The sequence below is a fragment of the Calidris pugnax genome, unplaced genomic scaffold (assembly GCF_001431845.1).
Source record: "Calidris pugnax isolate Ruff unplaced genomic scaffold, ASM143184v1 scaffold30, whole genome shotgun sequence".
NCBI lineage: Eukaryota > Metazoa > Chordata > Aves > Charadriiformes > Scolopacidae > Calidris > Calidris pugnax.
The window spans coordinates 957,038-984,706 of NW_015090776.1; the positions used below are offsets into that span (position 1 = coordinate 957,038).

Below are 27,669 nucleotides of genomic sequence, written 5' to 3' on the forward strand. Positions count from 1 at the left end.
TCTTACTTCCTTCTACTGAAGGAAGGGTTAAGACATTCAGCCTTTAACAGACATCCAAGAATGCCCACAGGTAAAAGATGCTGGAAACTAATCTTTCCTCCTCCAGCTGCTCACTACAGGGTTTTGGGGCTTTTCACTCCTCACAAATCATGTGTAGTCAAGAAAGACTCCAACCTGTCGGCGCTGTTGCCATGCTCTCCTAAGGTTAGCTTCATGACAGCTAAATGTCAAGCTGTCTGGAGCTGGGTTTGACTTGCTGCTGCTCAGTGCCAGAGGCTGTGTTTCAGGGCGTTCTCCAGCTGTTGCTCCCTCCCTAAGTCCCCAGGGAGAGCAAGGCTGAGAGCATGAAGCTGTGGGACTGCAAGCACAGAAACAAGAAGCAGCAACTAAGACAAAAGAGAAGAAAAATAAGTGGGAACTTTCTTGTTCATTTGAGCAGATTTTTTCACCAAATTCTGCAAGATGCATTTGCAGCTAGTTTTTTCCTCTCTCCTTTTCTCAGCTAACGCTGGTAATGATGGAAATTTACTAGTGGAGAGGTAACACTAGGGGCCAGGGCTTAGACTGGTGCACACAGGCAGAGATCCACTTCAGGCTGTGGAGGAATGCTGATTTATATCACTGGAAAACCTGGCTGTCTCAGGACTTATCCTTAAAAACTTAAGGGACAATGCCTTCGCTATGAATTTTATATCTCCATTTTAAAACAAAAACTGAAAAAAGTGAACACACCCAAGCCTCCCACCCCCCTTTTCTTATCTATATATTTACTTCCCAAGAATCTGGAAAGTTGAGGACATTTTCCTGCTACTTTTACTAAGTTACATAGTTTGAACTGTGGAACTCCTTGCCATAAGATGGTGTGGGTGCCAAGATAAAAAAGATTCAGATAGTGATTTCTGTACAAGAAAAAAAATCACTGAAAGCTTTAAAGACAAAGACCTTCCTCAAGAAACCTAGAGAAGAAGATTGCCAGAGGAGAGAAAAGTATTTTGGGGAGATATCATTCACTTACTTATTTGCCATGTTCTTTTACTATTCCCTACACATCTGCTACAAACCACTGCTATCAGACAGACCTTTGGTTGGACCCAGCACAGCTGTTATGTTTTCACTCTGCCTAAGCCCTCGGTAACACTGGGAAGGAAGAACAATGTTTAACACCAGAAGAGGTGAATGGAGTTTGCTCTTTGTTTCAGTCCAGCAATAACAATGATTAGTATCTTGTTAGCTCTCTGGAATAAAGCAAGAGGATAGAGATGGGCAGGACCATGGGGCCATACTCATACTCACATGCCCCAGTGATGAACACAGGCTTGAACACATTTGTCTGCGCAGCAGAGTAAGCTTCTCTTTACAAAGAAGTCATGGAGCCTCTCTAAAATACTCATACTCACATGCCCCAGTGAAGGCTTGAACACATTTGTCTGTGCAGCAGAGTAAGCTTCTCTTTACAAAGAAGGAAAGGCAAGACTCAGGGATAGAATGAAAATGGAAATCCGGTAGCTTTCCAGACCAAATGTGGGCAAAAGGGGAAAATTTTCAAGCGAACAAAAAACCTCTTGCTATTCCAGAAGACATGCAGTTTAGGATCCTGCCTCCCCTAAGGATGACAAAACACACGCCAGCAGAAGACGAGAGAACAGATCAAAAAGCTGTTCTCATTATTGAGAAAAAAAAGCATTAACTACATTCCCCATTTCAGCTTGAATGTCTTGGAAAGCCCACCCAGAGCTTAGTCAAAGGAAAAGAGTGAAAAAAAGCAAACAAACGACTGTGACAATAGATCTGCTCTTCTGTATGTTTGAGTCTTGTACTAAAAGCCTTCTAAGGATAAGGTAGTAGCACTGGATTTGGCTGGGAAGCACTTAACTTTCTTCATAGCAGCCCATATGGTGCTGTGTTATAGACTGGTGACTAGACAGTGCTGATGTTCCAGCTGCTGCTGAACAGCACTTGCACAGCATCAAGGCCTTCTCTGCTTCTCACTCTGCCCCCCACAGCAAGCAGGCGAGGGGCGGGCAAGAGTTTGGGAAGGGACACAGCTGGGACAGCTGACCATAGACTGGTGACTAGACAGTGCTGATGTTCCAGCTGCTGCTGAACAGCACTTGCACAGCATCAAGGCCTTCTCTGCTTCTCACTCTGCCCCCCACAGCAAGCAGGCGAGGGGCGGGCAAGAGTTTGGGAAGGGACACAGCTGGGACAGCTGACCCAAACCAGCCAAAGCAATTTTCCATACGTCATGCTCAGCAATAACATTGGGGTGAAGTTTCTCCAAAGTAGGTGGTGCGTTGGGTTGGGTTTTTTTTCCTGCTTTTGCCCTTCCAATTTGCTTCCCCATCTTGCTGGATGGGCTCTTACCTACCAGCCAGGGTCAACCCACCACAGTGATGCCAATCAACTTGTAAAATGGTAGCTCAACCTCATCCTGGCTCTAAAAATAAAGCCATTTCTACTAGACATCATCTTTGTATCTGATACTTTTCTGCAGTATATGTGATTTCAGAAAGTAACATGAAACTGATTTATAGGCTCAGCACTTCTGTCCTTTACACCAGTATTCTTTACACACATACTTCAGCACACATGCACACACACTCCTGAAAAGGCAAATGATGTTGCCCCACTGCATAAATCTTGTTCATATGTGAGAAAAACAACCTATACACAATGGAGTTCAGCACTTCTGTCCTTTACACCAGTATCCTTTACACACACTTCAGCACACCCGCACACACACTCCTGAAAAAGCAAATGATGTTGCCCCACTGCATAAATCTTGTTCATATGTGAAAAAAACAACCTATACACAATGGAGAGCTGTAGAGAGAAAAGCAAATTCCTCTCAGATTAGGGTCACCATACAGGAAAGCCAGTCTAAAATTATGTACCGAGAGTTTTAAGGCCATTATACAAACATAAGCAACCAACTCACATAAATGCTGGTGTGTGTATATCCATATCTTTTATGTCATTAGTGGGACTGTACCAGTTCCCAGGACTTTTGGCTAAGCAAGCTCAGCTTCCTCCAGATCCAACTTTTTCAAGTGAGGAATCTTGGATACAGATGCAAGTTTCAGCTACACGAATGCATAACCAACCCAGAACATGTATTGCTTTGCTCATACCTACTGTTCAGTTAGAAAACAAAGCCTGAGAAACATTTATAGACTGCAATGTCCTCTTGACCCTTATTCCAATTCCCTATACGTATAGACCTTTCCCAAAGGTATCTACCCCAAGATCTGGGACGCATCCTCTCTACACGCTAACATCACCTCTGCATGCCTCACAGCTACGGCAGCTTCTTTTCAGAAGAAGAACACTACAAAAGCAGATGGGAAAGCTCATAGGACAGAAACAATACCCACTGCTTCACAGAGGCAAGGTTGGAGGAGGCCTTTGAAAACGTAGCTCGCACAATCATGCAGCACCATTCACCGGTCACTTGCCTGAGGGGTGATGCCACACCAGAAGTTAGAGTAGAGAGAGCGAGACTCGAGCATTGGTGCCACCAAGGTCTTGTTTTCTGCTATCATCAGGTTCAGGGTTTGTGGGTTGGTCAGTAAATTATCTGCATCAATAAACTAGAGAAGGAAGAAAAGGGAAAGAAAAAGAAATTTGTTATTAGATGAAACTATATGCTTCTCCTGACACTTTATTGGGAACTAGGCAGCCAGAAGCATGAGGTATTGGCAAAAACCACAGAGCTGGTGGCTTTGATGCCACAGGACACATGGCTGCTACGGGCAAATGCCAGGGGGGCAACCCCTGCACCACAGCTATAGGATGGAAAAAGATCCAGAGCTTCCTTCTGACTCCACAGAATGTTACTCCAGCACAGGGGCAAGGGAGCTGTGAGGGAAAATAACATTGCTGAAAATTCAGGGCAGGTTTATTCTCTGAAGAGGATCAAAAAGAACTCTTAAAAACTGGCCTCACACCCTCACCTTGTTCAGAGGCTGGGAACACCACCATTAACTGCTGCTGCAGTGACCAAAGGCACACATCTTGCCACAACTGTTCTGCAGAACTATTTCCCTTACATTTCATGAATAACAGGTGGGATTTCAATCTGGGGGACCCTTGCAGGTACCTACCCACCGCTAGGACTATATTCAGTTCTGATGCCTGTGGAGAAAGCCTTGGGCTTCCCCAGGGACTTATATCTCTAGCTGCAAAGATGCTTGTTAATCAGACCAAGTAATAACACAGCATCTCACTGCACAGAGCTTTGTCTTTAGATGGAAAAGAAACATTTTGGTAGCCCCGGGTATCAGAGTGACTGCCTGAAAGGCTTTTGCCTGAGGACAGTTAATAAATCAAACCTTGTATTTACCAGGATGTAGTCTGACCACTTCTCTCGTGCAGCGCGCAGGGCAGCCTGTCGGAGTTTCATCACGTGAGTGAATCGGGAGCTTGGCCAATGTTTTGGCCCAATTTCTTCTGGATAAGACCTAGCAAAGAAAAAAAAAAAAAAGTGACTGCAACCCCTGCCTGGGCCCTATTACACTAGTCAAAAAAAAAAAAAAAAAAAAAAGAGAGAGAGAGTTCCCTTGCTGCCTTCTTTCCCAAAGAAAAACAGTGTTAGAGTCACCTCAGGTAACCCAGGAGAGGTTTTGAGGGAGAACGATTCCAAGTTTCGTGCTGGCATGTGTACACAGGGCACTGGAGAACAAGCAGCACTGCAGCATTTCCTGACGACCAAGCAGCCACAAGCAAAATAGCACTATCAAAACCAGGAGTTTCTTCTGCAGCAGCAGGCCCTCACCTGACGTAAGCAGAGGTTATCCCACCAAAATGAACTGAAGCTGAGTTACCTCATCTGACCCTCTGGTAGAAAGTCATCTGTCCTCTGCTAGGCTCAAAGTTCAAGACTGTAAATAAAGCTTCCTGAAGCCCAGTAGAATCAACAAAACTGAGGATGTGAAGATGAAGGCAGTGTGGATACCCTCGGGGTCTGGACATTATTAGTAACTGTTAACACATCCCAATAACAGCTCTTAAATCTACAAACACCCAACACTCAACCCCACGAGCCCAATCACGTGAGTGAAGTTATGCCCATGTCTCTGTTTTCAGGATCAGGTCCAAAAGCAAACGCTTTGCTACAAAGATGGAAGGAAACTCAGGGACAGATCCCTTTGTGGGATAAAAATTCAGGACTTTGACACAGTGCCAGCATAAGCCAGTGAAGGAGTTAAGAATTTAAAAAACTTTTGTAAAAATTTTAAAAAGCCACATTTGACAGGATTAACAAAACTCAATTCCAATGAAAGGATTAAAAAAGTCAGTAAAATAAGCATTCCCTGTGGGTTTGTACCACAAATGCCCCACTACTGTACCAAGGTCCTTGAAAGTAAAAGCAAGCTTGAAGAAAGGGGAAACTGATGTACTTTCTCTGATAGATGAAATAGAAAACAGAACAAAGCAAGGAACAACTGATCTTAAAAAAATAAACAAATAAATAAAATAAAGCAATAAAATGCCAATGTTTCCTAACACCTTATTTCAAAACAATGATCCCTGCAAGCCGTGCAAAAGTATAATATACTGAATTAAATCTAGTTCTCTGGCTCAGAACTTACTGAATACTTGATGTCTCGGACAGAACTTCCATAGACACGACAGGAATGGGCTATGATGTCTTTGCTTCCTTGCAAATGAAGAATGACAGTTTTCATTCCCTATAGCTTTTGATGTGATTTGTTTACCACGCAAAGAGAGCAGCTGCAGATGCTAAATAACTAAATGGAAAATGCTTTCCTCTCCCAAGTTCTGCGTGAGTTGCTTCACTGAAGTCAGAGACCTTCTTATGGGCTCCATAAGAACACAATTTTAATGGAACAGACCCCATAAAAAAAAAAAATATCCAGATTTTAATGCTTGGTCATTTAGTACATCTCCTGATTTGAAAACAGAAAACCTAAAAAAATTGACATATACACCAAACTGCTTCAGTCAGCCCCTCACTGCAGTACTCACTGGGGGTCTTCCATCGGCCTCCACTCCACATCGTGGTAGAGGTTCTGCACGTTCTTCAGCCACTCTCTAAGGATCGCTGTGGTGTTATCAACATTGTGGTCTGTGGCTGCCCTGGGAAAACAAGAGGACAAAGGAAACCTGTTAACCCATGATTTAGGCTCTTTGCCCTTCCCCAGCTGGAAAATGAGTCAAATGGAGGAAGAACCTATTTCTTAGAGGTCCATTCCCTGGCAGAACTCAGGGCAGCTCTGCCGATGTGCAAGTTCTCGCTAAGGCACACAGCGGAGCCCCACTTCCCTGCAAAGACAGAGGACCCTGCAAAGACAGATGTGCTTTCACACTACTCCCCTCTTTGCTGATCTCCTCCTGCCTCACAGGAATCACAGCAGCTTTTCCACCAAACAGATAAAGGACTGAACTCTTCTGTTCAGCTCATCTACTGGAAAAGACCAGATGGGCCATCTCAAGATGGATGGCTCAAGGTAAGCCAACTGCAAAGGTCCTATCCTTAGAAGCACCAGGACTTTGCTGGGCTCACCATATCATCCTGCAAACCCACCATTTAAGCTGCACATCCTGGCTGGGAGGACCCATACACCACACTGCCTCATCCTATGGCCCAGGAATTCCTTGTGTCAACCTACAATTAGCAGAGCCCCTCAAAACCACTCCACGTATGCCCAGTGGTGGTGGAGGATGGCAGAGATGCTTGACACACAGCAGGATCAGCATCACAGAATTGTCTAGGTTGAAAGGGACCTTTTAGATCACGGAGTCCAACCATCATGATGATGAATTTTTACTCTTCATTGATGAAGTACGGTTGATTACATACAAATACATATCTGTGGTCCGTATCAGACCTCCTCCATCCCACCCTGCTTTAGCCAGCAAGCAGCAAGGCTGGGGCTCTGAGAGAGGCAGCTTGCTGTTTCCTGACGCAGAGGTTACAAGTTTGTGAAAACACACCGAGGAGCTTTGTGCAGAATCTCTGCTCTGTGAAAACGCTGCAATAGTACTCGGTCTCAAACAGCAGGGTGGGAGAAACCCGCCTGCTTTCCTCCATGGCCTCGGTCATCCTCCCTGAAAGCAGCATCTGAAGAATGCTTTTTTTCCTCAGGGTGGAGTAGCATCGCTGCACAAATGGGAACACGAGGCAGAGATCCATGTCTCTGAGAGTAATCACATGGAAACGCTCCCAAAGGAGCCACAAGCTCATCTCTGCCTGGGATCCTCAAGCCTTGGGGTTACAAGGCGAGCGAGCCAAGTCACATTCCAGCTGCTCCTTTCCAGCACGCGTTTCCCTGGGACCAGGCCTCTCGAACACCTGGCCGCTCACGTGGTCACAACAGATCCCACAGCAAATTCCCTGAAGTCAAAGGGCCACTTCATTTTTCCAGACCAGAAGGCAGGGAAGCCCAGCCCCATGGTAGGACACAGCTTGAGCAGCCACAGCTCCGCTGAGAATTTACAACCCCTTTATAGTCCTCTGGGAGTATCAATGCTCCCAAAAGGTCCCATGGAAAGATAGCAATGACATGTCACACCATCTTTGAGAGATATCAGTTATTTAGCTTAAATAAATAAATTTTAATTCGAATAAATCACTTAGGTTTATAATATGGTGTGATTTATGCTGTTTGCCCAGCTTCACTTAGCATGAGTGGCTGGATTCGCTGAAACCTTTAGGCCACAATAGAGTTAATTTTCTTTGAATTTTCCTAGCAGCTGCTACAGTGTTGTGTTTAGTCTCTTAGTATGAGGAAAATGTGGATAACACGCTGATGTTTTGGTTTTGTTTTTTTTCCCCCCCAAGTCTGGGACTTTTCAATTCCCCATGTTCTGCCAGTGAGTGCAGGTGCACAAGCAGCACAAACCAGAAGATAAGGAGACTGTAACCATCAGCAGACACAGCAAATCAACAAGATAAGAGACCAGTCAGCAGCCTGCCTAGACACAGAAAAAGAATCTGAGAAGACACAAGAAGACCTCAGACCAAAGTGATCACCATTGGACTAAAAAACACATGAAGTGCACGAGGGGCAGGTTTATAGATAGCAAGGGTATAATTGCCCAGTGATTTTTTTGTTTGAAGTCCCTCCCTGGAGACACCCAGCCAGCTGACCCTGCTAACATAAATAATTTAATTGAAAAGTATTTTTTTAAAAAATTCAACACAGGAACTCTGCTGCAGGATACCTAACATTGAACCTAAAGGAGGAGAGAGTGCACCCATGGGTGAGAAGTCCCCCTCTGGAGATACCCAGCTAGCTGACCCTGCTAACATACTTTTCAATTAAATTATTTATTTTTTTAAAAAATTCAACACAGGAACTCTGCTGCAGGATACCTAACATTGAACCTAAAGGAGGAGAGAGTGCACCCATGGGTGAGATGGTCTATGTGTGTGTGAAGAGTCCCCACTGTGAGGGGACCCTGGTATGAGCAGTTAAAGACTGAGGTGGTGTGTGTGACTCCTCGAATGCTGTGTGGATGCTTGGGCAGTGGCTTCTCCTTTGACAACATGTCCCTAAGGGGAAGGTGGATAGAAGTCCCTGCCAAGCTCCCATCAACTACTATAAATTGCCTATTTTGTCCTCCAGCTCTAGAGACCCAAAATGCACATCCCACAGCATTTTCCACACTACTTGAAGACAGAGATAGCTGTAGTTAGGGGAGAGCACACAGAAGGGACAAAGAGGGCACACACCAAATCCCAGAGCTACTTCAAGCTATTTCAGGTAAATACCTCCATTCTGAGTCATTACATGATCCTCCAGATGAGAGTCAGGGCATGAACCCTTTCTATTTCATGAAATCAGAAGATATCATTCCCATGGGGTTTAAATTAAAATAAATAATTAAACATTAATTTGCTTTAAATTAAAAATAAATCAAAAATTCAGATTTTAAGTTTATTCATAAGCAGAAGGACACAATCACTTGTGGTGGGAAGGATGGGAAGTTTATTTCTTGAATTTTTGTTTATTAAAACAATAAATAACGAAAGTTCAGCAAGTGAATAGAGGCTGGTTTCTTGGCTATTAACTGCTCTTCTATGACAGAGCAAGGATGGGTTTAGTCATAAGTTCAGGGTTTGCTTTTGGCCAAGACCCTAAGTGAGACTGCACTGTAGGTCTAGTTTGCAAGAATTTTTAAGTGGACTAAAACAGTTGTAATGCCAACCTGGGAAATTGACCAAGTCAAACTTGCTCCATATATTTTATGGATTGCTGCTCATCCACTCAAGCCCTCTTTTAGCACACTTGCTCGCCCCCCCCACAGCCACTCCACATTTCAGTTGTCTTGTGCTGCTTTCCTCCTACACTCCAGCTGCACAGTCTGTGAACAACAGCTCCAAAACTCCTAAAACACCAAAAAACTGTGAAAAGGCCTTTATGTTCATGGTCATCACTGGAGTTGCAGTGGCACCAAGAAGCTCTTGCTACATATATGGGGTCACAACAATGCCATGCAGCGATACAAGTTTGGGGCAGAGTAGCTGGAGAGCTGCCCGGCAGAAAAGTACACAGATTTTGGTCACCTGTCAGCTGAACATGAGCCAGCAGTGTGCCCAGGTGGCCAAGAAGGCCAACAGCATCCTGACCTGTATCAGGAACAGCATGAGGAGTAGGACTCGGGAGGTGATCGTCCCCCTGTACTGGGCACTGGTGAGGCCCCACCTCGAGTGCTCTGTCCAGTTTTGGGCCCCTTACCACAAAAAAGACACTGAGGTGCTGGAGCAGGTCCAGAGAAGGGCAACGAAGCTGGTGAGGGGTCTAGAGAACAAGTCTTATGAGGAGAGGCTGAGGGAGCTGGGGGTGTTCAGTCTGGAGAAAAGGAGGCTGAGGGGAGACCTTATTGCTGTCTACACCTACCTGAAAGGAGGCTGTAGGGAGGCAGGGGTTGGTCTCTTCTCCACAGGCAATAGGAAAAGAGGAAATGGCCTCAAATTGCACCAGGGGAGGTTCAGGTTGGATATTAGGAAAAATTTTTTACACTGAAAGGGTTATTAAGCCTTGGAATGGGCTGCCCAGGGAAGTGGTTGAGGCACCATCCCTGGAGGTATTCAAAAGATGGGTAGACATAGTACTTAGTGACATGGTTTAGTGATGGTTTTTATGGCAGAGTTAGGTTGATGGTTGGACTAGATGATCTGAAAGATTCCTTCCAACCTAGACAACTCTATCATTCTGTATAGTGGGACCACACTGCTATTAGGCAAGATGCAAACCAAGCAAAGATGATGGTGGCCATCCTGAAGAACTTCAGTGTCCCCCTTACACCACAATCATTGTCAGGTCCAGGCTAGTCTTAAGGAAGTTGCAAACCCTGAAGTAAGCACACAACTCCCAGACTCAGGTCTGTGTGCCTGTTTCCCCCAGCAAGCCTCATCCCAATCCTTCTAACCTCACATAAGATCAATGGGGACATGTGGAGGGGTTTGTTACAGTCTGAGGAAGGAAAGGAGAAGGTTCATCTGTGTGCATGTCAAGTTAGTCTTGGTGTTATGCTGGCTGCTCCCTTTTTTAGGCCAGGATATTCTTCTCTGGTCAGCTTTGCACACACACAACTCCAAAATGCATTAGTGGGGAAACTTTGCAGGGATGTGCAATGGAAACCTGAAGTTCATAAATGAAACATGATTTCCTTGACAAAAAAAAAAGTAGAAACTTATTAACATGGTAGAAGGCTGTTTCCTGAATTGCTCAGAGTTGCTTCATGAAGTCCACATAGCCCAAAACTTTGACTAGCAGAAGAAACCTTAAAGTTGAAAGACAGTGGTTGACAGAGTTACTGCAGCTCTGCCCTCAGAAGCTCAGAAGCTAGCTGTCCTTCTGTGAGACCCAGACAAGACAAGGGGGCTTGAAGGATGCCTTTCCTCTCATGCCTTTGTCTCCAGTTCCTTTAAGGTCAGACCACACAAGTTTTACTGCGTGGACACACCACCATCCTGAGAGAAGGACACAGCACACTTAAAGACTACTACTATCTGATCTTGCTCTGTGCTAACAGCTTCTGAGGGAAAGAGTCCCCTAACAGTCAGACCCCCCTCCACATTCGTGGTTCTCCATCCTGCTCCTGGGTAGAGCAGCATGCCTACACAGTTCACCCCAGAAGGCCCCAACAGCTAACATCCCTCCAGATAAAAAAAAAGTGAGACACATGAATAGGAACCTGGAGGAATCTCTAGATTTACCCACAGGAAACTGCTAGAAGAAAATGACATTTTACTGCCTAGGCTGTATGTAGAAGGTAAAGTCACATCCCAGTAGACAGTTAAGAAGACGTTGATGAGACAAAGCTCTGGCACAAAGGAAGGACTGCTGTCTCCAGGCCTACCCACCCAGCAGCATTTCTAAGCCCAGAAGTTCAAAGGCAATAAAGTTTGTCACACCCTGGATGAAACATGCCCTATGACTAGCAATTTGGCAAACCTTTGTTTTTCCAGTTTCAAGCCTGAAAAAAAAAAGCACCAAAAAACAAAAAACCAAACCCAAGCAAAAAAAACCACCACCAATCCAAGCCATTCTCAAAAGTAGTAACCACTATTAATTTCAGAACAATTCACATTTAAGATCAAACAAAATTAGCACTTACTGCTATTGCAATATCTGAACCAGTCCACTTATCCCCCCAGAAAAAAAAAATAACACAGGAGCTACGGGCTTCACAATACCACTCTATGGAAAAACAGGCAGAGACTGTTGGTTTGCCTTTTGGTTTTTTCCTATTTTTTTAAATTACAACCCCTGCATAAGAAAAACAGGCAAATAAAAATGCGAACAGGACTTCCCACTGGCAGCAAGAGCTCCTCAGGCCATAAGAGGCACATCAGGATATTCCCCATTATAAGCATTTCTGTAAAAGCACACACTTAAAGTTTTAAGTGCTCTAACTCAAATGAATGAGCCAGTTGGATCCTCTTCACTCTTAATCCTTTTTTTTTTTCTTCTTCTTCTTCTTCTTCAAGATGCTAAGGCCATCTCTGCTGCAGATCTCACCATCACCTCTGCTGGTCTGTTGCCCATGGTCCACATCTCTCCAGTTCTGGAGAACTGGCCATCCTTTCCCTGGGTGATGGCAGTCAGGAAGGGTTGAGACACAGATCAGCCAACATCACACTGTGTCTGGTACAGCGAGACACGGCCATGGGATGAGACTGTTCATGTGAGAAACAGGGTAAGGGGGCATCACACGGAAGACACCGTGCTGGCAGTGTCCTGTGCTGGCTCCTCTTGGAGAAGGCCTACAGTAGGAGAGGTAAAGCAGAACCTCCAATGCCTGCAGAAAAGCAATTTCAGTCTGTCCAAACTTCTCCTACAACAGTGCTAGTGGAGAGTGGCAGCACAGGCCAACATGTCTTATCAGCACGTCCTGCAAGTAGGTTTGATGGTGAGAGCATGTCAGATTAAGAGATGTTATCACACTTGCATGTCCTGGAAGTGTTTTTACTACAATCTCTGATCCTTACTGGTCCATGGAATGCACCTGGTACAGTGAGGAGAGTGGATTACCTCAACAAGCTCCACTTAGCTCACTAAGAACACAGCTTAGGAGACACATGGCCCTTAGACAAAGGCAGTGCCTAGATTTTTGGGGGGCATTTTTTAAAAACAGGCTGGTGAGCACAGTACTATTATTTGAGTCTATCGGTATTATTTTTGGCCTGGTACAGGGTTCAAATCTCTTTGAGTGGATCAGCTTGAAACATTCATGAAGTCAAGACTTAGCATGAGCTTAAGATGTGCAAGTGCAAGGCCACAGGAAGAAGAAACACAGGGTTCAAATCACTTTGAGTGGATCAGCTTGAAACTTTCGTGAAGTCAAGACTTAGCATGAGCTTAAGATGTGCAAGTGCAAGGCCACAGGAAGAAGAAAAGTGAGCTGGCTGGCAAAGTCATCATTCTCCAACATCTCATCATCTTCATGGCGCTCTGCTGGATATGTGCAAGGCCAGAGGAAGAAGAAAAGTGAGCTGGCTGGCAAGGCGATTCTCAGTCATCATTCTCCAGCATCTCATCATCTTCATGGCGCTCTGCTGGATTTGCTTACACTTCTTAACATCTTTCTTCACCAAGGTGGTATTCCAGAACAAGTGCCAAGCAAAAGAGGCATAACCCCTCACCTTGATCTTCTAGCTTAATTCAGTTCATGGTGCCCAGGACACAGCTGACCTTTGCTACCAGGGCACACCACTGGTTCAAGTTCAGGTTGCTCTCCACCATAGGCCCACAGAACCCCTGAGGCCTTTTCAGCAGAGCTTTTCCCCAGCCTGCATCACTGCAAAGATTTCTTCCTTACCAGGTGCAGGACCTGATGAAGTTCAAGAGATTCCCTGCAAGCAGATCTCTACTCAAAGCCAACACTCTGCCTGCAACTAGTAATGAACTGGGGGAGAAGACTTAAACAACAGGTTTCTCTCAAAAGGGGCAGGTTACATCATTAAAAAGGAGGCAACTTAATGTTATTTGAGCTGACCAACAATGTCTAGGATTTAATTTATTAAAAAAAAAGTTCTTCTGCAAGACTTAAAGACTTACAACCTAAAGTCTTTGCAACACAACCAGGAAGACTGGTGGAATGACAAGGAAATAAAGATTTAAATTCCTGCCACTCTTTTCAGAAAAGAAAGTTTAATAGACCTCCAGATAGAGGAATGGACACTCCTATTCCAGTAACATGGCAGCTTTTTCCACCCAGATTTAAATCCATTTCCAATAAATAGAAGGTAAATTTTAGCAAAGTTGGAGTGAGAATGTTCATATAGGGGCTTATGTCGGCATAACTATAACCACTTCAATATTTACTTTGGCTTTAACCAGTAGTCTTACCACAGACACAAGCCCTCATTTTCCTGCTCAAAGTACCCCCTCCCAAAAAAACAGAATTACCCCGAATAGTGGAAAAGTAAGCGCAACATTAAGCGCCTACTGTTTTAATTAAGTAACATGTGAGTAGCAGCCTACAAAGAAAACTACTCCTTTTACAGACTGCTCATATTTTTAGCCTGATAACGTCTCCTCAAACGATGTATGCAAGGGGGGGGTTAATTTAGGCTTTGATGGTTATCCTCCTCTTTTCCTACCCCCCCAAAAAAAAAAGAAAGTAAAATAAAGTCACCCTTTTTCCCTTCACATCCCAGCCTGGTCTCCCAAGCTATTTACAGTTTATTTACCTCAGGCACTGGGTCAGAGCAGAAAATTTTCACCTTCACCATCTGTATAGGAAAAGTACTACAGGACAAAATCAACACTCTGTGCCTCTGGCTTGTCAGAGTACAGGTCACGTTGCAACACAAGTTGTGGGAAACACTATGGCCAGGGCCCTGCAGTAATTTTCCTACTGAATTTAACATTTACCAACTCTTCCCTTCGGCAAACAGGTAGGGCAGGAGGACTTCGAACAGGGATAAGTACTTCACATTCAAGAAGTGCATACTGCAAAGCAGAGTCAAAACTGGAGGCACTTTCCAAAAACTACAGCTATAAGGAGGACCCTTTCCCTTTCTGTCAGTGTTTCAAAGAATGTAGGGCTTGAGGGGACGGGGAGTGTTGGGTTCTCCCTTTGAGAGCCAAACTCAAACACCCAGGTTCAACTGGGCCATTCCCATTGCCCTTCCAAGAACATACCACAGCTGACAATGGTTCAGGATGCTGCTGCTGGCTAGGGTTGCATTGAGAATGGCTCACACGGAGGGGTCATCCACAGCTTTCCAGGGCTCCTGCTGCTTCTGCACACTGACGGACTGAGTTGGATGTGTAACCAAGTCCCAGGAAAACCCAAAGATATCCATTTTAGCTGCCTCCCTTGGTTTCTCTCTGCCTGTAGCCAGTGATTCAATTTACCCGCAAGCCTTGCTACGGGATGTAGTCCAATATTGAGTTGCACTGAAACAAGAGCCCTAGGCTGGCCACATGCCTTAAACCCACAGGGTCTCGTTCAAATCAAAACCCAGAGCCAATGGGAAGACTGCTAGTAGATCACTCCTAACAACTGTAGCACAGGAAGTGGTGACAAAAGCACTAGTAGCTCACATTGGCCATCTTCCATGGAACAGAACAGCAATAACGCATTCAGAGAGAGGTTACGTCTCAAAGCAGTGATGGAGGAAGAATATTTCTGCATGCTGTGTTCTGCAACTGTGTTAGCAGAGGTGCCCGAATACTCAGGTTAGACCTAGAACTCCTCCATGCCCTTACCTTTGTGAGGCCTTGAAAATGGGATGGAATTCACTTGTGGAGACCTATCTTTCCTGTTTTATTAGAGATAATACAGAACTCACGGAGAATACAGCAGTTCGGATCCAGCTCTTACTGTTTGTTAAAGTTTGGCAAGGTCATTTAACCTGCCACCTTCCAGCTCATTAAGAAATGATGAATTCTACAGCTATTCCTAAGGAAGTTACCTCCCACAAGCATGAACCCTTACAGGAATCTGGCTAGTCGGGCTCTCCACAGAAGCCTTGAAAACAGAAAAGTGCTGTCACTGAATGGCTTAGTCTGTGAGTGAGCAGAGCTGTGTCCCCAACTTTTGCTAGGAGGGCTATAGCCAAAGCTGGCCCCACGAGATGCTTTGAAAGGGGAAAGCTCAGTCCACAAAGCAGGACCTAGCACATTGTTGACAGCCTTCTTGCCCAAGCTAGCAGCAGGAGAACACCACACAGGGAGTTCCTCTGATGCCCCACAAAGCAAGGACCCAGCATATTGTTGACAGCCTTCTTGCCCAAGCTAGCAGCAGGAGAACACCACACAGGGAGTTCCTCTGATGCTTTGGGGAAACACCAGGTATTTCAAACCCCAGAGCATCACAAAAGCCATGCTAGGTCACCCAGTGCTAGCCATTACTAACAATTTGCTACAACGGTCCTATTGTTTTTTAGCACAGCACTAATGACACATGATGAACAGAGCACAGCATGTGAATTTTAACAGCTTAAGTTGAACAAAAGAGAAAGCAGAACTAGGAAAGGCAACAAGGTATTTCAAGCTTTTGTAAGGCTCACTAGAGGCCTCCGAGTTGTTTGGATTCTGCAGAAAAAGCCTTTGGCTTTTGGTCACTTTGGGCAGCTCAAAGAGCTCCCTGGTCCGAGTGGAGAACTGAGCTCAGTGTCACACAGACAACTCTGATCAGTGTGCTTATTCTGGGTGTGAATTCAGCCCTGCCAAAAATAACTGAAAAAATAAAACCCAGCAATGAAGTCCTAATATGAGTCAAATAAAAGTTTGGATTTAGATTTCCCAAAACAAGCAGCAATGAAGTAGAAGACCAGTCATTTCTCCCTGCCTTTTTGTTTGAATGCTGCCATTTTCTTTTAATTAGAAACACTGTTGCTTTGCAGGTATTTCTGCTCCTCCTTAGACTGCCAGCCTTACCTTGCATCTATTGATATATCAAGTCTCAGATTAAATCTCACAGATATCTAAGTGATCAGAAGACACCACGTTATGTGAGACCACCAAGCCAGCTCACAACAATGCAGTTCAGAGACTGAACAGATTTAAACCTTCCTTGCCACCATGTATTTGAGCACAATTATGCTCACACACTTCATTAATAGGGCCCAAATATTCAGGCCCAAGTTCAAAGAACTATTTAAGCATTTAAATGAGTTGCTAAAATCTTAATGTATACACATTCATAGGGACTTGGCACTCATTCTAGGGTCTTCCTTAACGAAGCACAGACTTTTGGAAGTACCTTCTTTTGTTTTTTAACTTGGTCCCCAAGATGCCAGCTGCCAGCAGAGCCTGGCCTGAGCCCAGATCAGTGGGGCAGGGAGTTGTGTGGGAGCGTGGAACCAGTAACAAGAAGAGCGATACTCTCCAGGCTGGGCAGCCGTACAAGAACAGGACCTCACAGTACAGGAATGCAACAAATACATCTCTTCTCTAACTCTTTTCCCGTGCCCTTCAGCAGCTTGTGGATAATGGATTTTGCTGGCAGCAGCAGCAATTTTAAAGCCTTCAATGATCTTCCAAGCCCAACTGAGAGAATGATTCACAGATGTATGTAAGTGTATACATACTTTCATGCACACCAAGATCTCTTTCCATACTACCTCAGGAATTCTCCCACTCCCTTTTCTCTCACTCCCCAAGATCTTCAGGATCTCTCTGATAGTGAGTGCCATAACAGGTATGTGCTTCAGTGCAGTGGACGCAGACACAACAGGGGAATCAACATCTCCCCAGAAAAACCATCAGGCTAGGGTTGCTTGTGGCTGCCTCATGCCAATAGTCAAATAAATCCATGTTTAACAGCTCCTCCGGCATACATGTAAGGGGAATTCTCTTGCAGTGCAAAGGACATTCCTGCCACTTCAATCCCAAATCCCCCTCTTCGTCTCGCTTCAGTTCTCCCCACGGTTGCTCCACTGCAGACAGAGCTTTAAAAGAAACAAAAGAAACATCTGCGTCTTGCAAGTATTTCCAAGCAGACTTGGCTTCAAGGGAACAATTCCCCCAAGGAAAGCCCAGGAAATCTCATACGCACAGGATCAGGGCTGTGACTGGCCCCTGAAACCAATTTGCTCAAACAAGGAATTAATTGCAACAGTCCTGTTATTTCTGAAGGGATAGCTTGTTCCCACCAATGTTAATTGAGACACCAGCTAACGCAGCTGTTCAAAACTAATGAAAGTGTGTAAGCCACTGGGAAGGAACACTGGCATTTAGAATTATTTTTGGCTCTGGTAACAAGAAAAGGATAGGTTTTAAAGGGCAGAATCTGCTCAAATTTAGGTGCTCAGTACCACTTTTTTAATGGGCACATTGAATATGGGTCCATACCACCTTACCAAGGGTCCCCCAAAATAGAAACATCTGAAAAGCTCTCAGTCTCTGTACTAAGCTTGCAGAAGAATGAGTGCAAGGCTCCCACAGACTGCCTTGCCTCCAAGTAAAAAAAACTCATCTCATGGACCACTAGATGCCCAGTATCGAACGGAAAGGCAGACCAAAGTCATTCTTCTCTATGGCTTACTTTTTTAATTCAGGTTTGTTGGTTTTTTCTTTTTTTTTCCTCTCTCCCCAAAAGTCACAACTGTGCCCTACAAGTATCAGTAAGCACACAGTGCCTGTGTCCCAGCCCCCACATCACCCAACATGAGCTTCATCCAGAGGTATATCTTCTACTCTTTACAGTTCTGCATAACCAATATTGAGGTTTTCAGAATGTAAAGGTAGGTTTTACAACATGCCAGGAAAGAAAATCTAATACCTCCCTACATCTTTCTTTACCTTCCACTCTCTTCCCTGGACCTCACCTCCTTTCCAAGCTTACAATAAAGTTTCAAAGCTTGCCATTAGTTCTGCAAAGAAAGATCTCTTTTGCCAAGATGAGGACAAAGCCATTGCCCATATTATAGTACTGGTATGGATCAGACTTCTTTCCCTTTGAAGCAGGCAAAAAATAATGGAATACTTATCTCAGGATTATGCCAACCCGAAGAGAACAAAAGTAGATAAACACAACCAAGTTATGTGCTTGAGACAAGCACTCCATACTTCCAAAGTGTTTAAGAATGTACCCTACCAGACAATGTTTTTAGGAACTCTTGACTTATAATTTGAAATATGACTTCCTTTCCACTATGAATGGATTTTCATTCTAATCATATTCTACAAGACAATCAATTCATCAAATTAACACAAATTGACACCAATTTACTTTTTATTGTAATCTAAATATTGTACAATTAAATAGCTACAAATAAAAGTGATTTTTCATCACTTGTCCAGTGCAGGCTGACAGAAACAATGTAAGAATAAGAAATGGAAACAGACTTCTTTTAAGTCACATCACTAATTAGGAGGAGTTCAAGCAGAAACACACCAAGTGAATTTTTTTTTTTTTTTTAACCAGTTGAAAATCTGCTCTGTGATCTGGAAACCAGCAGGATGTTTTGTGTGACAGTACAGTGAGTTTTACACGATAATTGACCTTTTCCTGTGAAAACTTCGCTGATATGCAAGAATAAAGCCATTTTTCCCAGGCAGGTTTTCAGCCAGCTTTTCTTTGAGGTAATAGGAAATATAAAATAGGAACAACAATTTGCATCTCAAACCAGAATGAAACAGAGGAAGAACTCAGTGAGTGCTAGTAACAGTGCTCTGATACGAAACCCAAATTTAGCATTTGGAGAAGAGATCTGCTTCAAAGTAGGGAAGAACCACAAGACAAATGTAGGAACAGGCCATAAACTCTTCTTCCTACAAGCAAAGCAGCAAAGAATGCTTGGATAATCAGAAAGATTTTGCCTCTAGAAAGAGAAAAATAGATATGTTTAGAAGGGCAGGAGGTACTCAAAGTTGAGCAGTGATTGAAAACCAATGGTATTTTGTATTTTCACATGAGCACAACACTCCCTGGAACTTCCAGTGTCTGTCTGTACACAGCCTGATGCAAGCATCACTGAAATAGACAGGGGATTTCTTTCACCTCCAGATTTCACTTCAGATTACAGCTTACCAGCCTTCTGGTATTTGAGGAAATCCATTCACTCTATTCAATAGTTTACAATTTTAGTTTATCTTCCCCAAACCGTAGGCTTTCTGTTCAAGCAGCTATACAGGTGGAGCATAAGTAATGAAGATGCATCACTGTCACACATCAGTAAGTCCCTGGTCCGCATTAATTTTCAAATCAGACTTTCTTCTTATTGAAAGCACAGGTATAAACTCAACGTAACGAGACTGCTGGGACTCCCATTCACCCATGAAACGGGACTGGCAGGTTGGACAAACAAGTTGTGCCACACTAAAACCTCTGTGGAGACCAGCAAGCAGGTCTGCCACCTTATTGACTTATTTGAAGGCAGTTCTGCATTTAGGGCAGATTTCCATCCAGACCCTGTGCCTCTCCAGTGCGCCAGGAATTCCTTTGCTGTTGCTGCAGGCTGAATAGGACTGTCAATAGGACAACAGCACCAACCCCTCCAGACCTAGCCTCCAACAAGATGCTACCTGCCTACGTACTCAGGTGCACAGAGACATCACAGAGAAAACCTCAACAGTAAAACATTCCACGTATGTGCGGCGATTTCTGAAAAATGTGGCACAAATGCTAGGAGAGACATCACAGAGAAAAGCTCAACAGTAAAACATTCCACGTATGTGTGGCAATTTCTGAAAAATGTGGCACAAATGCTAGGAAATATATTCCAGATCAGCAAGACCAAAAGACTTTGAGGATTCAGGTACACACTCACCAAGCAACAGCTTGCAAAATTCTATCGTTGTAGGATTTTGGACAACAGTCATATTACAGTGTGTTACAGTGCACTGAACCCACACAGTTTAATGAAGGACCAAATACCCACCTCTTAAAAAAGCCCTCTCCAACATCCACACAGAGTTAGAAAAAGCTGAGGCACACATATGCCCCATGGGTATTCATCCATTCCACCAGAAGCAACAATACGGCTTTGCCCATGAAGGTTTGGAAAAGGGGAGTTGCGGGCAGGAAGAAAGTTTGGATTCAGCCACCCATCCCAAGTTCAGGATTCAGCCACCCATCCCAAGTCCAGGACTGCCCGAGTACAGCAGCACAACCAAAGAGAGTAGCCCAGTGGCAACATCAGCAACCATGAGGAGTATCCCATCAGCTTCCAGAGGGCTGGGATCTGCCCGAGTACAGCAGCACGACCAAAAAGAGTAGCCCAGTGGCAATATCAGCAACCATGAGAAGTATCCCATCAGCTTCCAGAGGGCTGGGATGATTCTTAGCACTCCTGGGGCATGCTGGCCAATGAGCCTGGTGCAAAGTATTGTATTTCTGTTGCACCATCCCGTGTCTAATCATGAAAGACACCAGGACAAAGTGGAGGACACACAGCATTTGGCTGAAGAACTCCTGGCCCTCCGTATAACAGAATCACAGAATCTTAGTGGTTGGAAGGGACCTCCGAGATCATCGAGTCCAACCACAAAAAAACCAAAACAAAACACCACACAAACAAACAAAAAACAAACAAACAAAAAAACCACTGCAGCCACCACAAGAACAACAAACCCAAAACCACCACCCCCCAACTAAACCCCACATCCACAGTTGGTCCTGGCATTATTCCTTTGGGAGAAGAGGCCAACCCTCACCTCTCTACAACCTCCTTTCAGGGAGTTGTAGAGGGCAATGAGGTCTCCCCTCAGCCTCCTCTTCTCCAAACAGACCAGGGCCAGCCCTCAGCTCCTCTATCTGCTGGCCACGTACACACGGGTGTTCGTTTACACCTTCCCCTCTCCCAGCTCTGCATGGCTCACTTGCAGCGTAGCTGTTGAGAGAAATTAGCTTGGCCAAGCCTAGACTACAAATAAATCCCCCGGCCAATTTGCACTCAGAAATATGACTCTGCACTTCTCCTTCATGAAAGGACTCACTGTCTGGGCACAGAGAGGGCTGTGGTAGGAGCATGTACCAGATGAATAGATCATTAGAGACACATGGAGAAATCCCAGCACTGCTGTCAAAGCACAGAGTATTGTTGTCCCTCGTAAAGCTCTCTTTGCCATGCTCTCACAGGGAATTTTGCCAAGTTTAAAGGTTTAGACCCCAACACAGAGCTCCAGGCTTGCCTTGCGCAGGCAAAAGCAGTTACAACAATTTAATAAGTTTTTCTTGGTTGCTTATACACATGAATCTCTTTCCATTCCAATAGTCTGCAATGCTACCACGAGGAGTGGATGACACAGAATACAAAGACAAATCTAAACCCAGCCAGGAAGAGGGTCCTTCCCAAATGCTAGAGCAGATCAATCTCAGGTACACGGGTGAGTTGTACCAGGTCTGTCAGACTTACAGAAACAGAGTTAACAACACTTTTTCAAAGGAATTCAACTTCAGGATGGCTCAAGAACGGTGGTTTCAAACTGATCAGCAGACATCTGTAGGTTATTTCTAGTTTGCTTGTGAAAAGTAACTTAAAATGCCTATCATACATAAATCCAAGTTTGCTATGCAGGTACCTGCATTCCCACAGGGACAAAAGTATTGGGATTACGCTCAGCCAACAAAATACCTTTCCCCTTTCACTCGTGCTAGAAGGACCAGTACGAATGCCCTCATCAGCATCGGTTCTCCCATCTAGAACTTTACCCCACGATCCCCAGCACAATCTCAGCCAGCAGCACAACAAGCCTCCTGCGCATCTAGAAACTCATATAACTTTTGATGCTAACAATAACCTGAGTTTATTCTTACAGTGCATGGTAACAGGATCAAGGCTGGCACAGGCACATAATAAAGAGCCCTGCTTTCCTGGGAGGGCAGTGTATTACTGGGTACCTACAGGCAAACTGGGCAAGCGTAAGGGCAATAAAACCCCAGGTGCTTATAACATTTAGTACAGACACAGAGGAGTAGAAACACAAGTAAATTTCTTGGCTGCTTCTTCTACAGCCCCCGTACTGGCAAGTGATCATCCTTTGGGATGGAAGGTGTTAACAGAGAATCTGCTTTTAAAATCAGGTCAGGAGGTACAGCAAATAAAAGCCAATCAGGGACCTGTAAGAAATTCCTCACAAGGAAGAGAATTGCCATGTTTTTTGTCTTGTACTTCACAAAGGATCCAGGCGCTGGGCTAGAAAGCTTGTCTACGTAGTGTCCCCACCACAAACAAATCTCTACACAAGTTGGTCTTCCTCCTGCTGCCAAAGCACCTCCTCTTCCACAGACCACAAAGCTCTGGGCCTTAGACCTGTCCTAAGGGGCAACCAATCCCAATGTTTCTAGAAGGACATTTAAGAAGGATCAGTCTTGAGTCTGCAGGCAAAGGAAATGTTATCCTTGCTTTTACAGCCAGAAGGCATGCCAATTAAAGGTGAGGCAAGGAAAAGGACCATGATTGTATCTTCATCAACAGGCTGTGCCTAGCAGATGGCCAGCCTACCTCCTCAGACCACATCCCAGCAATGCTGGGGACCCCCAAGCCAGCCTGTACACCAAGGGCACAAACAAGAACATGCTGGTAGAAACCAGAAGAATCTGGCTTAAGGGCTCATAGCTCTAGATTCTCACTGGAGACATCCTAGCTGTGCTAAGAGCTTCGGGTGCAATCTCATGGGCAAGTCACATCACAGCTCATACAGCATTTGCACTTTTTACCCCATATAGAAGCATGTGACATTGCCATGTTCTGAGGCACCTTCTTAGCCATGCAGGTGCACACCTGGTGGGAAATGTCACAGCCCTCCAAAAAGTCACAGGGTTAACACTTCTCTCTACCAAAGGAAAAGTCTCTCCACTTTTTACGACAGGTCAGAATCGGACTTCTAGTATCAAAAACAAGTAAATAAACTTAAAAACACAAGAACAAAAATTAGATGTATCCTAGATGCTCCTCAAAGCATCTAGGCTCAAAATCCACCCAGTACCATCCCCAGGTTCTTCCAAAGATATCCAAGGTGCTTGCAACAGCTGCTGCTGATGGGAGCCATGTGAACACACAGCTACATATGATCACAAAACATACATCCTAAGATGTTGCTGCCTGCCATATGGTAAGGAAATGAAAGGACATAATGAGTGCAGGCCAGGACAATCTGTCTTCAAGACAGGTCACATACACTGGCTTTACAGTTAGCATTAACATTATAAAGAGCCATACAGAATAGGCAATGCAGAAAAATTAAAATAAATCAAATGCCATGGCTCCAGCTTGTTAATTACTGTCTCCAAATTACAAAATGGTAAATGGCTACAGAACTTTCATCTCTGCAGCAGAGGTTTACCAAATCAGCAGGGTAAATATAGGAAGGGAAGGTTTGAGAGTCAGGTTGTCTCTTATGTCACAAAGTGGCATAGCCAAAGGCTAAAGCACCCTAGTTAGTCACAGGGTCAGGAATAAAAGATTTTTGCCTTTGCAGGGATTATCAGGGCTTATTCAGAGAGAGCCCTCAAAAAGGAACGCAGTCAGAAACAAGCAAGTAATTTACCTTCCTGTATTCTGAGCTGGTGAAATCAGCAATAAAAAAGCAGCAAAATCCAAGTGTTATGCTCGAGATACAATCAGCCCTTCCCTCTCAGAATAAACCCCCCAAATAGTTTAACACAGTTTAATTTCTGTAAACCTACAAGATGAAGTTAATTACATGCAGCATCTAATGACATCAGACTGTACAGCTCTCGATCTATTTCAAATTTGCAACAAATACAGTGGGTTTCATTATCATAGAATCATTTACGTTGGAAAAGACTTAAAATCATTATCCTCTCACTGCCACAGGTTTCATTTGGCACAGAACAGTTAATGCCAATTTTGCTCTCACTAACATTAAGCTAAACCCTACAGTCATCAGTAAGTTATTTTAGAGTTACTTTGTTGAAGCCAGCATGGAATTTGAGACTGCATAATTTTGGCCTAACCTTTCCCAAGTAGCCAGTTATACTGAAAAATGGAGGTTCTCTGAATTGCATGGAATGGTACAGCACTTTAAAATAAATGGATTATGTCATATTTGCTGGCAAGTGGCAGAAAATGTTTTATACATGATTAAGTAAGAGATCAGAAAAACAACCACTGCAGCCAAGCAGGAAAAAAAAAATATATTCAACCTTTACATGTGAAGTAGAGAGTTTTCCTGGATGTCATCTGTAATTTTGTCCATCACATTTAAGCTTTCACATTAAGAAAGGTAACACCACCACATATGCTGAAAGGGTTCTGGATAGGAGGAGGGGGACAGAGACAGGACACAAACGACACTTTGCAAACTTGAAATAGTCAACTTTGCAATTTTTAAAAATTTCTAACAGAGATAGATTTTACAGTGTTCTTGCTTTGTATGGCTAAGCGTACTCATCTTCAAAGTACCTCAGGGAATTAGGCATTATGAATCAGACAGGTCAGAGGGCATGCCCCGAGGCCCCTCAAACCCATGGCAAAGGTCTCAACCTCCCCAAGCACTGCATTGAGACAGCATTATACCTTCATTTTGCAGACAGGGAAACAAGAGCAAAGAGATAAATGGATTTTCTCAAGTCACAAAAAAGGAGCAGGCGTCAGGGCCGGGAATGGTGAAACAAGCCTACACTCCTTCCAAAATATACACTGAAATAAACTACTGACATTCAGCTTTGGCAGAGCTGTTTACTTAACACATTCACAGAGTATTTGTCAGGCTAGTGGTAAATATGTGGCCATGGAAATCTTAAGAACAACTTTTCCTCCATGCTGCTTTTAAGAAACTCTCACAAGCTCAAAGGCAAAGTCTCTCTTTGAGCTCTCATACTCTCCAAGTATTTTGCCTTCACCACTGGAAAAAAGTCCTGGGTTTTTGTACATGCAGTTCTAGATTTATTTTTTAGAGCAGTGAAGCACTCATACTGGAGGGGAAAAAAAAAAAAGACAAAAACACAAACCCATACAACCAAAACATCTCCAGGAATAGATGTACTTTGCACACAGCTGTAAGAAACAAGTGGATAAACTCTACCCAGGAGCTGCAGCCCAGAATTCAGCCTCCAGAGTGCTAAACATGACTTAATACCACTGCAGTGTCTCGAAATCAGGCCCAAGTCTGCTGAGTTCCTTGCTCAACAGACTGCCTCCTTTGCTGACCTGGTGATCCCTCCCCAGCTCCTGCCTCACAGGCAGAAGGAACACAGATAAGAGAGGGCTGTGATTCTGAGTCGGTTTATTAACTGCCTTTCATTTCTTGTTCTTTGAAGGGTCTGCTTCTAAGGAAGCTGGTCAAACCAGGCAGCTAAATCTGTTTTTCCTGCCTAACTCAGCACTCAGGTGGCAAAAACACCTGTTTGTCTGTTTTCTGTCTGAGACACAGACAACAGCCCAGAATAACACGGTCCTCTGAACTAACACTGCAGCGGCAACACCCTCACCAATTCAGTAGAGCTACGTGCAAGCAAATAATTTCTACTTTTAAATTCCAAATACTTTGGACTCGTTAGAATTTCCGAGTCTCAATCTACTTCATTTGTGATTTCATGTTTCACTCAGGGATGTAGGAATCCACATAGCTTCTCTTATGGAGGGAGTTCATGGGCACACACGTGCAAGACATGTAGCTACTGTTTGGTGAACATACGTAATGTACTATGGATGCTGGAGTCAAAACATTTTCTCTTGGAAAAGACCAACTCTGGACTCAAACCAATGGAAAACAAGTGCTATGCCTATGGAGGAGAAAGAAAAACAGTGATTTCTCAATATTTCTCTAGTCTTGTAAACTAATAGCTCTGCAGGCTTCAATAAGCAATGCTGCGTATTTCTCATCCCCACCTGAGAGATCATGGAAACAAAGAGACATTTACACCAAGTATGAAATTGCTGCTATTACAGTACACAACATCACAATTCTCACTTCTGCTGCTCTGTCCTCTTTGTGTGGGTTTCAGGAGCAGTCAACTGGAGAGGCGCACGGTTCAGGGAGCGCTGAAGGCTGCATCAGCACATGTGGTAACTGCACATGGAGAAGAATGCAAGCGCACAATTTATTTTAACTACATTAAGGTTTAGTCCTGACCACAAATGCATGCTTTGAGGATAGCTAATTTCTTCCCCTTCATTGCCTGGATGTAAATAAGGAGAGGAAACAGGCACTTAATCTCAGTAGGCACTTCCCAGTAAATTGACTGGGTAACTGGAAGCCCCACAAAATACATGCATGCCTTGATTCTGCAGAGTGTGGTTCCTAACTATACCATTTCCAGTGGGAAAGATTCACAGCTTAGATCTATCCACTGCCAGTGGATGAAGTGCACAAGATAAGTGCTTTCTAACCTCTGTGGAGAGGCTCCCACACACATCTGCAGGCATTAGGCTTAAGCATCCCAGCAGGAACATGCTCTGACCCAAACAGCCGGTGCACGCATCCCAACACTTGTCCAGCAGCGTTCCCATGCCTGGACATCTGAGCTCCCTGGGGCTTCGAGGCAATTTCAAAGGCTGGAAAACTGAATTTTTAGAATAGCTGATAAACCCATCACAAGACATTGCTGTGGTAAGGATGAAAGAGCAAAGAAGAGAGTGACAGTGCAGCTTCAGTGAACCCGCAGTCCCTCAGCTGAGCCCAGGCCCTCCCTTTGTCAGCAATAAACACAGCCCTACCCATCATCCCAGCACTGCAACAGGGAATGGCAGATGACATGTGACAACTATTTCATATACTACAAATTATTTGTCCACTTCATATAAAATAACATAGGCTGTCTTTGAAGACTTTGGATTTTAAACATAGAATCATCTAGGTTGGAAGGGACCTTAAAGATCATCTAGTCCAACCAAAAACCTAACTCTGACAAAAAAAGAAATAAGAAATACATATAAAGAGACAAACAGAAAATGAAACCTAATTCCTTATTTCACTTTCCTTGCTGAAGCTACCAAGTTCCTTAGAAGTTACATTCAAAGGTGTCCAACAGACCATTTCATCTGACCTACTATATACCATAGGCAAAGCATCACTTAGTGTCCCCATAAGTACTTCACAGATTTTTGGCATCACCTTCTTGCCACTCCAAACAAAACAAAACCACCCAACTTTTTCTTTTTTTAGTTTTTATCTGAAACTGTCTCAGGCCCCTTTTTTTTTTTTCCCCCCCGAAGCCTTTCAAAGAATCCATCAAGAGTTTCATTTGAAATCCATGCAATAGCAGCAACTGATGTGCAAGACCAGCTGCAACCAAGCAGCCAACATGTCATAGAAGTAACTGGCCACTAGA

General features: G+C 44.1%; 1 protein-coding gene across 1 annotated transcript in view; it reads right to left on the bottom strand.

Annotated features, from left to right (window-relative positions):
• The window catches only part of COLGALT2 (collagen beta(1-O)galactosyltransferase 2), a 57,638-nt gene that overhangs the window by 13,686 nt on the left and 16,283 nt on the right, over positions 1 to 27,669 (bottom strand). Inside the window, exons 2-4 of the mRNA XM_014948342.1 lie at positions 5,989 to 6,099; positions 4,343 to 4,460; positions 3,456 to 3,590 (exon numbers count right to left, since the gene is read on the bottom strand). Of these exons, the coding sequence (XP_014803828.1) occupies positions 3,456 to 3,590; positions 4,343 to 4,460; positions 5,989 to 6,002 (267 nt within the window). The 5' untranslated portion in view covers positions 6,003 to 6,099. The remainder of the gene's footprint in view (positions 1 to 3,455; positions 3,591 to 4,342; positions 4,461 to 5,988; positions 6,100 to 27,669) is intronic.